The sequence below is a fragment of the Prionailurus viverrinus genome, chromosome A2 (assembly GCF_022837055.1).
Source record: "Prionailurus viverrinus isolate Anna chromosome A2, UM_Priviv_1.0, whole genome shotgun sequence".
NCBI classification, from domain to species: domain Eukaryota; kingdom Metazoa; phylum Chordata; class Mammalia; order Carnivora; family Felidae; genus Prionailurus; species Prionailurus viverrinus.
In genome coordinates this window covers 71,181,742-71,193,867 of record NC_062562.1, presented here as the reverse complement: position 1 = coordinate 71,193,867, position 12,126 = coordinate 71,181,742, and the positions used below count along the sequence as shown (strand labels likewise).

At 38.4% G+C, this 12,126-nt stretch overlaps 1 protein-coding gene across 1 annotated transcript in view; it reads left to right on the top strand.

Annotated features, from left to right (window-relative positions):
* The window catches only part of HECW1 (HECT, C2 and WW domain containing E3 ubiquitin protein ligase 1), a 409,193-nt gene that overhangs the window by 254,273 nt on the left and 142,794 nt on the right, over positions 1 to 12,126 (top strand). Inside the window, exons 9-10 of the mRNA XM_047850881.1 lie at positions 1,298 to 1,373; positions 7,015 to 7,184. Coding sequence (XP_047706837.1) covers positions 1,298 to 1,373; positions 7,015 to 7,184 — 246 coding nt within the window. The remainder of the gene's footprint in view (positions 1 to 1,297; positions 1,374 to 7,014; positions 7,185 to 12,126) is intronic.

Here is a 12,126-nt window from a genome sequence, read left to right as displayed (position 1 = left end):
TGAGACTCTTATAGACACAGACCTGTCTCTTATCTCACTTCATGCCAAGATCCATTCCATCTGCCACTCACATTGGTTCTCTCTGCTGAACCCAGCATCCCTGAGAGGCACCTTGCACTTGGGTCTAAAAGCAAGCATACTGAGGAGATTTGTACACAAGTTGTAGCCAAGCACATAGGCACACCAGGGGCAGCAGCTTCAAAGTGGGGAGGAATTCTAATAATCCGTTTGTACTCTCCTGGGCCAAAGCTGTGAGCCCAGCTTTGAGATGCCCAATCATTATGCTCAAGTCTCATAATGGCAAGCTGATGGTAACATCCAATCACACTCTTACAGCATCAAGGATACTGAGAGGCAGTAGAAAGAGTGAGAGAACAGCCCACATGACCTACAACAAAGAGACTTTGAGCTAGAGGTCATCGAGTTTTCCATTTTTTCCTTCTTTGGTACAGATTATCTTCTAAAAAGTGGATACTCTATGGATTTGCTTGATACTCAGATTTTAAAAATTATTTCCTGCAAGTGCAGTGTATTCAGCAGTAACTCTGCCTTTGAATAAATATTCAGAATTATTTCTGAGTAAAACTTTCCTAGGAGAAAATGGAAGCAAGTACTCTAGCTGTTCTGATTAATATGTTAGCAGATATATATTGAGCAATGATGGGATAGAAAACATTTTAACAACCTGGTTTGCAAATACCTACTAGACTACAGATAAGCCATTTAACAATTATGTTCTGAGATTTCCCAGGATAGCAATTAAAGAGGAGAGATCTCAGAGTAGTTTCTTAATGCTATGCTCAGGCTCCTCCCTAATAAACAGAATTTCCTGGAAATCCCTAGATAATAATACAGATCAGAAGAAATGAAGGTACGGCAGTTTAACACTATACTTTGCTAAGTGGAAACATTGTAATTACAACAGTAAACATCTATTGACCTATCATTCTATTGCCTTAGGGTTGGCTTTAATAAATACATTTTGCAAATTTGAATGTGAAAAGACGTTGTTTACATAAATAGTTACAAAGAGCCTCTAATATTACAGTAATTGTGTTTGTTGATTTCCATTACCCTGAAAAATACCCCTCATCCCCACTAGCAGATCCTCTATTACTGGGAAAGACATTAGATTGTGAGAAGCTTTTTTTAATCAATAGTAGCCTAATAAAATCACAACACTGCTGTCTTTGTAGACTGTAGCTGGAGAAATAACTGTGATTAAATGTGTTTGTATTACAATGTGAGTAGCTGTTTCAATGCTTGTTTTGCTTGTCTCCCATTTTCCTTCTTACAGATTTTTAAAAGCATTGGCTCTGATGAGACTGTCCAAGGGCAAGGAAGTCGGAGGCTGATCAGCTTTTCTCTCTCAGGTATGTTTTGCTCACCTGAAAGCCTTGTGGAGAAAATAAGAAGGTCAACCAGCAGTCAGCACACCTACTTCAATTTGACTCTTACCTACAAGTTACTTCACTTCTATGTGCCTCAGTTTTTCCATCTGTAAAAGAAAAATTAAAAATGTCTGCTCCATTTTCCTTGACCGCATGAGGATATTGGAGGAGTCAATAAGTAATAGATGCTAAGCACTTTGTGATGATGAGAAGAGAAGCCACAATTCCACTTTGCCTCCATCATCAATAGCATTAATTGAAAGTTTATAAAGTGGAGGTAGGGGAAAGCCTGGGGAAAGAAGCAGCCAGCAGACCCTTTGTCTAAATAAAATCTCACATGAAGCTCAATTGATAAAACCGAAAAAAGCCAAACTGCTCAAGCAAGTACATTTGTGGAAAAGTCAGTGAAATACAAATAAAGTATGTAATTTAGTTTTTTTTTAGAGTAATCTAATTTTTCAGTGCTCACAAGGTACCCATAGTTCTATAATATGCTAACAATGGGACAAACTGGGTAAAAGGTATGTGGGAAATCTTTGTACTACCTCTGCAATTCTTCTGTAAATCTAGAATAATTTCAAAATTAAAAGTTTAAAGAAAAACTGAGTTACCCTGCCTAAAATGATATACGAATCTCAGAGCCCTACACACTGAATTCCACCCTAACTGGGCTTTGAGGAGACACAATGGCATGAAGCTCTAGGACTCTATTGAACACAGTTTGGAAAGTACTGCCTTAGCTTGTTGTCAAACCAACAAGTGTTACAGACCATGAATGTCGGAGATCTAAGACCACAGAAATGATGAGTGTTCCTGGAAGATAGACAGTCAACTGCCATTTTTATGTCTATGTGAACCCCAGTAAAGAAAATGCATTTCTAAAGATTCATTGACAAACAATTATAGCAAGGTTGCGGGATGCAAGTCTATTGCTTTCCTACATACCAGCAATAATAAGTGGAATTTAAAATTAAATACACAATACCTTTTTATATTTGCACCTCCCCAAATGAAATATTTAGGTATAAACCTAACAAAATATGTACAAGGTCTATGTAAGGAAAACTACAAAAACTCTGATGAATGAAATTTAAAAAGAACTAACTGAGTGGAAGATACTCCATGTTGATAGATTAAAAAACTCAGTGTTGTCAGAGTTTCAGTTTTTCTATAGAATCAATGCAATCCCAATTAAAACCCGAGCAAATCACTTTGTGGATATTGATAAAATGACTCTCAAACTAATATAGAGAGGCAAAAGACCCAGAATAGCCAACACAATATGAAGGAGCAGATCAAAGTTGGAGAACTGACTTATTCAACTTTAAGACTTACCACAGCTATGGTAACCAAGATAGCATGGTATTGGTGAAAGAACAACAACAACAACAACAAAACAATAAATCAATGGAACAGAATAGAATACTCAGAAATAGATGCACATAAATTTAGTCAACTGAACATTGACAAAGGAGCAATAGCAATACATTGGAGCAAAGACAGTCTTTTCAACAAATGATGCTAAAACTACTGGGCATCCACATGCGGAAAAAAAATCTATATCCAGAACTTACACTCTTCACAAAAATTGACTCAACCCACTAAAAAACTGTTAAAACTAATAAATTCAGTAAAGTTTCAGGATACAAAATCAAAATACAAGAATCTGCTATGTTTTAATACTAATAATGAACTGTCAGAAAGAGAAATTAAGTAAAAAATCCTATTTACAATTGCATCAAAAAAAGACCAAAATACTTAGGAATAAATGTAACTAAAGAGGTAAAAGACCTGTACACTGAAAACAAGAAAACATTGATGAAAGAAATGGAAGAAGACACAAATAAATGGGAAGATAGCCCATGCTCATGGATGAGAAGAATAATGTAGTTAAAATTCCCATACTATCCAAAGCAATCTACACATTTGATGCAACCTCTATCAATATTCCAATGGCATTTTTCACAGAAATAGAATAAAGAATTCTAAAATTTGTATGGGACCACAAAAGACCCAAATAACCAAAGCAACCTTAAGAAAGAACAAAGTTGGAGAAATCATGATTCCTGATTTCACACTATATTACAAAACTATAGCAATCCAAACAGTATGGTATTTATATAAAAACAAGACACACAGATCAAAGAAACAGAATAGAGAGCCCAGAAAGAAATACACATATTATGGTCAATTAATTTACAGCAAAGGAACCAAGAATGGGGAAAGGACAATTTTTCAATAAATGGTGCTGAGAAAACTGGACAGCCACATGCAAAAGAATGAAACTAGGCCACTATCTTACACCATCCACAAAAATAACTCAAAATGTATTAAAGACTTGAACAAAAGACCTGAAATCATAACATTCCTGGAAGAAAATATAGGCAGTAAGGTCCTTGACATCAGTCTTGGTGATGATATTTTTTGGATTTAACACCAAAAGCAAAGGCAACAAAAGCAAAAATAAACAAATGGGACTACATAAAACTAGAAAGCTTCTGCGCGGCAAAGAAAAATGTCAACAAAATTAAAAGAAGTGAGAGAGAATAATTGCAAATTGTATCTCTGAAAAGGGGCTAATGTCCAAAATATATAAAGAACTCATGCAATTTATCAAAAAAAAACAATCTGACTAAAGAATGTGCAGAAGATCTGAATAGACATTTCACCAAAGAAGACATACAGATGGCCAATAAGTACATAAAAAGATGTTCAACATCATTCATCATTCGTGAAATGCAAAATATCAAAACCACAGTGAGATATCACTTCACACCTGTTAGAATGGCTAGTATCAAAAATGCAAGAGGAAACAAGTGTTAGTGAGGATATAGAGAAAGGAAAACCCTCATGCACTATTGGGGGAGATGTAAACAGTACAGCTATTATGGAAAACACTATGGAGTTTCCTCAAAAAATTAAAAGTAGAACTATCATAAGATTTAGGAATTCCACTTCTGGGTATTTATCCAAAGAAAATGAAAACATGAGCTCAAAAAAATACATGCACCCTCATGAGTGATAGTCAGCCATAAAAAAGAATGCAATTTTGCTATTTGTGACAATATGGATGGAGCTAAAGAGTACTATGCTAAGTGAAAGAAGACAGACAAAGACAAATACCATATGATCTCACTTATATGTGGAATCTGAAAAACAAAACAAAACAAAACAAACAAAACAAAACAAAATCACGCTCATAGATAGAACAGATTGGGGGTTGCCAGAGGTGGGAGGTGGGAAAAATGGGTGAAGGTGGTCAAAAGATTCAAACTTCCAATGTAAAATAAATAAGTAAAGTGGATATAATGTACAGCATGGTGATTATAGTTAATAATACTGTATTGTATATTTGAAAATTGCTGAGAGTAGATCTTAAAAGTTTTCATCAGAAGTTATAACAATGTGTGGTGATGACTATTAACTAGACTTATTGGGTAATCATTTTGCATTATATCCAAATATAATACAAGTACATGAATCATTATGTTGTATACCTGACACTAAATATAATATGTCAATTATATCTCAATTTTAAAGAATCACTCAAAATGGATCAGACCTATGTGTAAAATGCAGAGCTATAAAACTCCTAGAAGGTAACAGAAGAAAACCTAGATGACTTTGGGTATGGCAATGGCTTTTTAGATACAACATCAAAGATGTGGTGCATGAAAGAAATGACTGATAAACGATAGACCTTATTAGAATTAAAAATTTTTGTACCGTAAAAAGACAACGTCAAGAGAGTGAGAAAAATTACACTACACTGAGAAAAATTATTTGCAAAACACCCATCTGTTAAAGGAACACTATTGTAAATATAAAAAGAACTCTTAAAATTCAGTATGAAAACAAACAAAAAAAACAAATATCTTAGCAGACACCTCACCAAAAAAGATATACAAATGACAAATAATCATATGAAAAGATGCTTCACATCATATATCATATATCATCAGGGAAATGCAAATGAAATGCAAATGAAAACAAGACGCCACTACACACCTATTCGAATGGCCCAAATCCAGAACACTGACCACATCAAATGCTGACAAGGATGTAGAACAATAAGAACTCTCGTTGGTTACTGGTGGGAATGCAAAAGGGCACAGCCACTTTGAAAAGCAGTGTGGTGATCTGTTACAAAGCTAAACACACTCTTACCATAGGATTCGGTGATTGCACTCCTTGGTATTTACCCAAACGAATTAAAAACTTAAATCTGTACAAAGCTTGTACACAGATGCTTAAAGCAGCATTATTCATAATTGCCAAAACTTGGAAGCAACCAAGATGTCCTTCAGTAGGAGAAAGGATAAATAAACTGTAGTTCAGCAGATAATGGATTGGTGTTCATTACTAAAAGGAAATGAGCTGTCAAACCAGACTAAGACATGGAGGAATCTTAAATGCATATTACTAAGTTAAAAAAAGCCAATCTGAAAGGGCTACATACTATATTATGGAAAGGTCAAAACTATAAAGTCAGTAAGGAGATCAGTGGTTTCCAAGGTCTGGGAGAGGATAGAGGAGATGGAGCACAGAGGATTTTTAGGACAGTGGAAATATTCTGTATGATGTTCTAATAATGGATACATTTGGCAAAACCCGTAGAATGTACACCACCAAAAGTGAATGCTGATGTGAACTATGAACTTTGGGTGATAATGATGTGCCAGTGTAGGTTCATCAGCTATAACAAATGTACCCCTCTGCTAGAAGATGTTGATAATGGGGAGGCTCTGCATGTGTAAGGCAAGGGGTATATGGAAAAATCTGTTCTTCTGCTTAATTTTGCTGTGAACCTATAACTCCCCCCTCAAAATAAAGTCTTTCATTAAAAAAAAATCAAAATGTTGACATTAGCATATGTCTCTCTAAGTTAAAAGAAAAAGGAAGAAGAAACTCAATACTTTTGTATTACTAGGGCAGAAAACCAACAACTCCTGATTTTCCGTTCTTACCTTCCTGTTGAAATGCTTGAGAAATAACAATTATTTGTACAAAACCTGTAGGAAATTCACTAACCAAAGCTCAGTGAAATCCTGAAGCCCAAGAGGGATGCCATGCAGGATGGGCAGCATGGGCCTGGGGAAGGAGAGAAATTCTCTGTTAATTGGTTTCCATTTTGGTTCTACCATACAGACAAGGGCTGATAGAACAATTATATTCATTGTGAGACTATAGCCCTTGGTTTTCTTCCACCTCCACTTTGCAGAGGAATTTTCACCTGGACCCATAGAATTTTCAAAGTTGGATTTCCTCCCTCAGTGTACAACCCAAGTTTCCTGAGGTGATTTCAGACCCTCACCCCAGCTTGCCTGAGCAATGCCAGTAGTCCAGTCCAGTAAAAGCCAATGGTCCTCTCTTGAAACACATCATGACCACAATGCCAGTTGAATTGATTTATTTTAAGGAATGGTTTTATACATGCCAGTAAGTGTTCCATATAATGGGTTCTGTAGACATACCAGTACATATTCATAATGAGGTGAAAAGTAGACTGAAGACTGAGAAGATTTTTCCATGTTTTGGTTGGGCTTTACTCCTTGTGTAAGCCCTGATATGCTCTTTAACCTCACCAAAACACATTTAACTTAAAATATTCTTTGTTTTATAGATTTCCAGGCCATGGGGCTGAAGAAAGGGATGTTTTTCAACCCAGACCCTTACCTGAAGATTTCCATTCAGCCTGGAAAGCATAGCATCTTCCCTGCCCTCCCACACCATGGACAGGAGAGGAGATCCAAGATCATAGGCAACACGGTGAACCCCATCTGGCAGGCCGAGGTGAGTGCTGTGGGCCCTGAGAAGAAACTTCAGTGACCAACTGACCATGAAGCAGCCTACATGCTATGCCCTCCTTTCTTAGAGCCCTAAACTGCTCTGTTTGTGGCTCTCCAGTCTTGGAAGGAGGCTGTGTTTTCTGTGGGTTGTAACTCAGGGATCTTGACAGAGCCCCTCAAGGCAGTACCAGGAAACTGTTTGTTGCTCCTACACTCAGTAGCCCTGTTATAGCTCCTTCTTCTGATTCAGGACCTGCATCTGAAAGCAAGACAGCCTCTCTCTCTTCCTCTGTGTGGGAGAAGGAAGAGAAGAATTTTGATTTGAGCATTCTCACACCCCTCCTACATGTGTGGTCCTTAGGCAAGAGTGCCAAATTTTAAATGAGTCCCTCTAGACCAGTTCCAGAGATTCTAAAATTGCCAGGTTCCTGGGACAGGTAAATAGATAAGCCCCAAAATATCCTTGGGAATTACATATTGTTTGATCTAAGACATGAAACCTAATTGTGCATCCCATCTTCCCGCTAGGCAATTTAAAGGAGTATTGACAGTTTGTTTTGTCTCATGAAGGCCTGTCTCCACTCTCAAATGGGTCCTCTGCTAGCCAGGAGTGAGGAGGCTCCTGAGCAAAGCCACATGTGTGTCAGGCTGGGCTTCACAGTGGCTCAGTCCTCTCCTAGAGAACTAGCAGAAAGTTGTCACAACCCATTGGCAGCCTAGCTCACATGCTTTAGCTTGAGGGTATGACCTGCTAACTGTGTAGCTTGGGGAGCAAAGAGGCTTAGGTCATGGGAAAGGCTACAGTATAATGTAGGGGTTAAAAGCACAGCTTTGCAGCCACACAAACCTTTGTTCAAATCCCAGTGTGGCCACTTGCTAGTTGTGTAGATTTAAGAAATCCGTCATCCTCATTCTGAGCCTCAGGTTACCTTCATTCGTCTGTTACTGAAGAAAATATGTGACTCCTACCCAAGCCACTTGCTTTAGACAGGGCTCCTTCCTTTATTCTTCTGAGTATATCATCTATGATGTAGACCTTTCAAACATTCTTGAGCAAGAAAGTGTAATTAGATGTTTTGGGGCAAAGCTTTTTCATTGTCTCTTAAATTATACCACCTACTTCCTAGGCTTAATTAACCCTGACCCAGGCCTTACAGAAGAGCAACGTTACAGCTTTGAAGTTAGAGCAACATAAAGGAAATGGAATTATATTTAATCTTCCTATGACTTTGGTTATCAACAGATTCTAAAGCACTGAGAGTACCAGTAGCATGGAATAATGAATCTTAAATTATTTGTTCCTTTAGTCCAGGCTATTCTTGCCAATTATTTCTGGTCTCTTCATTGCATTCCTGGGGATAATACAAGATGCCACAGGAATTTATAGTACATGAAAAAAAAAAAAAAAAAGAAGAAGAAGAAGCCTTCTCTCTTCTGAAGGACTTCAGAGCAACTTGTTCTAAAACATTTAGTCATAAAGGTACTATAAGTCTCAAAGAACATTTCAAAAATCCAGCACCATCAGAATGTTTTTTTGTTTTAAAATGTCAACTAGAATCTGCTTTAAGTTCTGAAATTATTTCTGAGTCTTTAGTTAAGATTTACTTCTCTCTGGAAGGATCCTGGCAAACTCTTGCTCATCCTCTGCTCTTGACCTCCTGCATTCTATCCAACGTGCTGTGGTTAAAGTTGGTGTTCTAAAATAGGTTTTGCCACGTGTTTCCCTGATGAGGCTCAGATTGAGGATAACTGATTTCTCAAGTTAAACATCAAGTAACTAACTTGACTGCAAATCTGTACCTTCTTTTTTTTTGTAATTTTATTTATTTATTATTTATTTATCTTTCAATTTACATCCAAGTTAGTTAGCATAGTGCAACAATAATTTCAGGAGTAGATTCCAGTGATTCATCCTCTATGTATAACACCCAGTGCTCATCCCAGCAAATGTCTTCCTTAATGCCCCTTACCCATTTAGCCCATCCCCCTCCCCACAACCCCTCCAGCAACCTCCCGTTTGTTCCCAATATTTAAGAGTCTCTTATGTTTTGTCCCCCTCCCTGTTTTTATATAATTTTTGCTTGCCTTCCCTTATGTTCATCAGTTTTGTATCTTAAATTCCTTACATGAGTGAAGTCATATAATATTTGTCTTTCTCTGACTAATTTCTCTTAGCATAATACACCTCCACATAGGTGCAAATGACAAGATTTCATCTTTTTTGATTGCTGAGTAATACTCCATTGTGTGTGTGTGTATATGTGTGTGTATACACACACACACACACACACACACACACACACACACATATATATAAAATCTTCTTTATCCATTCATCCGTCAATGGGCATTCAGGCTCTTTCCATACTTTGGCTATTGTCGATAGCACTGCTGTAAACATTGGGGTGTATGTGTCCCTTCAAAACAGCCTATCTGTATCCCTTGGATAAATACCTAGTAGTGCAATTGCTGGGTTGTAGGGTAGTTCTAGTTTTAATTTTTTGACGAACCTACATACTGTTTTCCAGAGTGGCTGCACCAGTTTCATTTCCATCAATAGTGCAAAAGATGCAAATCTGTACTTTCTTTCTTTTTTTTTAAATTTTTTTTAACGTTTATTTATTTTTGAGACAGAGAGAGACACAGCATGAACAGGGGAGGGGCAGAGAGAGAGGGAGACACAGAATCGGAAGCAGGCTCCAGGCTCTGAGCCATCAGCCCAGAGCCCGACACAGGGCTCGAACTCGCAGACCGCGAGATCGTGGCCTGAGCTGAAGTCGGACGCTTAACCGACTGAGCCACCCAGGCGCCCCGCAAATCTGTACTTTCAACCCCTAAAGTATACTATAGTGCCCAGTGCCCTGATGGAGAAACCAGTGCCCTGATGGAGGTACTTTGCATACCTCCTATGCAAAGTATTCCAGGACTTTGGTGAACCAGCATCACTTGCCGCTTGTGTCAGGTATGGATGCATTTGGCTCTAAGCTAGAGGAACTGGGGCCAGCTCTGATATTTCTCACAAACAAGAAGTCCAGACAGAGGTGGTCCTGGCAGTGCAGCTACTGATAGAGCCATCAAGGACTCGGATCTCTGGATCTTCTCACTGCACTGTTAGCAGATGGCTTTCATCCTCCTGTCTTAAAGCCTCAAACTCAAGTACCAGGCAGAAAGAAAGCCAAAATGCAAAGAATCTTCTCCTTTTAAGACTTTGCGTCTTTATTCTTTAAGGGAAGCACTTCCCAGAAAAAGCCCTATTACCTGTCACAGGACCTCTGTTTGGGAAAACTTAGTGCTCTGATTCCCCGACTCTATAGACAGGGAGGGCAGGGGAGAAGGCGGTTGGACATGGGTGTTGAATAAAACAATTTGTAGTGTGTGCAGTGTACTTCAGCTCTATTCCTCAGTACCTTGCTCCTCAGACATTATGTGAAGGCCACTCTTGAGAGCTACAGTACCCTACTGCCTCTCATGCTTTCACATGGCTGCATAGATGTCTTTGCTTATCTGCCTAGAGTGTGCATTCCCAGCTAACCCAACTAGCAACGCCTGCTCATCCATCAAGGCTCAACTAAAATATCACCTCCTGTGTGGGCTACTCCTTGACCCCGCCCACTCCAGGCCTCAGGAGGAAAGAGCTCCTTTCTCTCTGCCCCTTTGTCCAGACCTCTACCATACTGCCTTTTATTTGCATGTCTGTCTTCCCTGTGAGAGTTTGAGTTCCTCAAGGGAAGGAATCACACCCAATTTTTCTTAGCACCTCCAGTTCCTGGAACCTACTAGCAATAGGTTATATAAGACTTATCTAGGGCTTACTATTGCAAGGGTAAACATTTTATATAATTAACTCACTTAATCCTTACAACAACTCTATGAGATATATACTATTTTTATCCCCATTTAAAGAAGGGGAAACAAAGCATGGCAAAGTTAAGTAATTTTCCCAAGGTCTCCGAGCTGGTAAATGGCAGAACGAGAATTTGAAGCAGGTCATCTGCCCTAAGAGCCTGATACTGATCAGTTTTGTGTTCAGATGGGTGTGAATAAATTCTGGAGAAAGTATCCATAGTTTATATCAGGTACTCAAAGTGATCAGTATAATTCCTCTCCTTCAGAGGAAAACTAAAGTTTAAATCTATAGCATTGGGTGATAAGGCCAAAAACAGTTATCAAAGAGCTTTATTTGGTCTTTCCAGCTAATCGTGAACTTCTGGAGGATAAGTCTGAAGGATTGATGAAAACTCTTTTAATGGGGAAATCCAGCTGAAATTCTTACGACTGATTATTCATTTAAGAAATGTTACTAAGTATATACACTGTAGTAGAAATAGAAGCCCCTGGAAGGACAGAGAATAATTGATAGGTAAGACCTCTCAGGCTGGTGGAAGGAGACAATACAATGAAATATATGTTCTAATCAAGGTGTGGACAGAATGCTGCAGCATACTGAGGGAAGACTTCCCACATGGTGAGCTGTGGACTGAGGTCTTGATGGGTGAGGAGACATTTTTGGGGAGTGAGATGGGGGTCATCCAGGTAGAAGGAACAGCACATGCAAAAGCACCAAAGCATCTCACAAACTCTTAGGGAACTGTTTAGAAGTGCCATGTGGTTGGAGCTCATGGTACACACAGATAAGTGATGGTGATTGGGCTGGGCTTACTCCAGTTGCACACATCCAGCATGGCTCTCTTATTTCTTAAAAACAAAAGATAATGTTGGCTTCTGAGTCTCACATTGTACCTTGGTGAATGAAATGAAGATTCCCTGCTCCTACAGAATTCATGCACGTCTTTAAATCTCTCTGCCAGCAGGTAAGTGAGAACCAAACTGTCCTATTTTCTATGTACTAATATACAAAGGATGTTCATGAGAAATAATAGAAGTTGCCTGCACTTAAAAGCAAGAATATCCTTTAATGTGTAGTTCAAATGCTAAATTTATTTCTG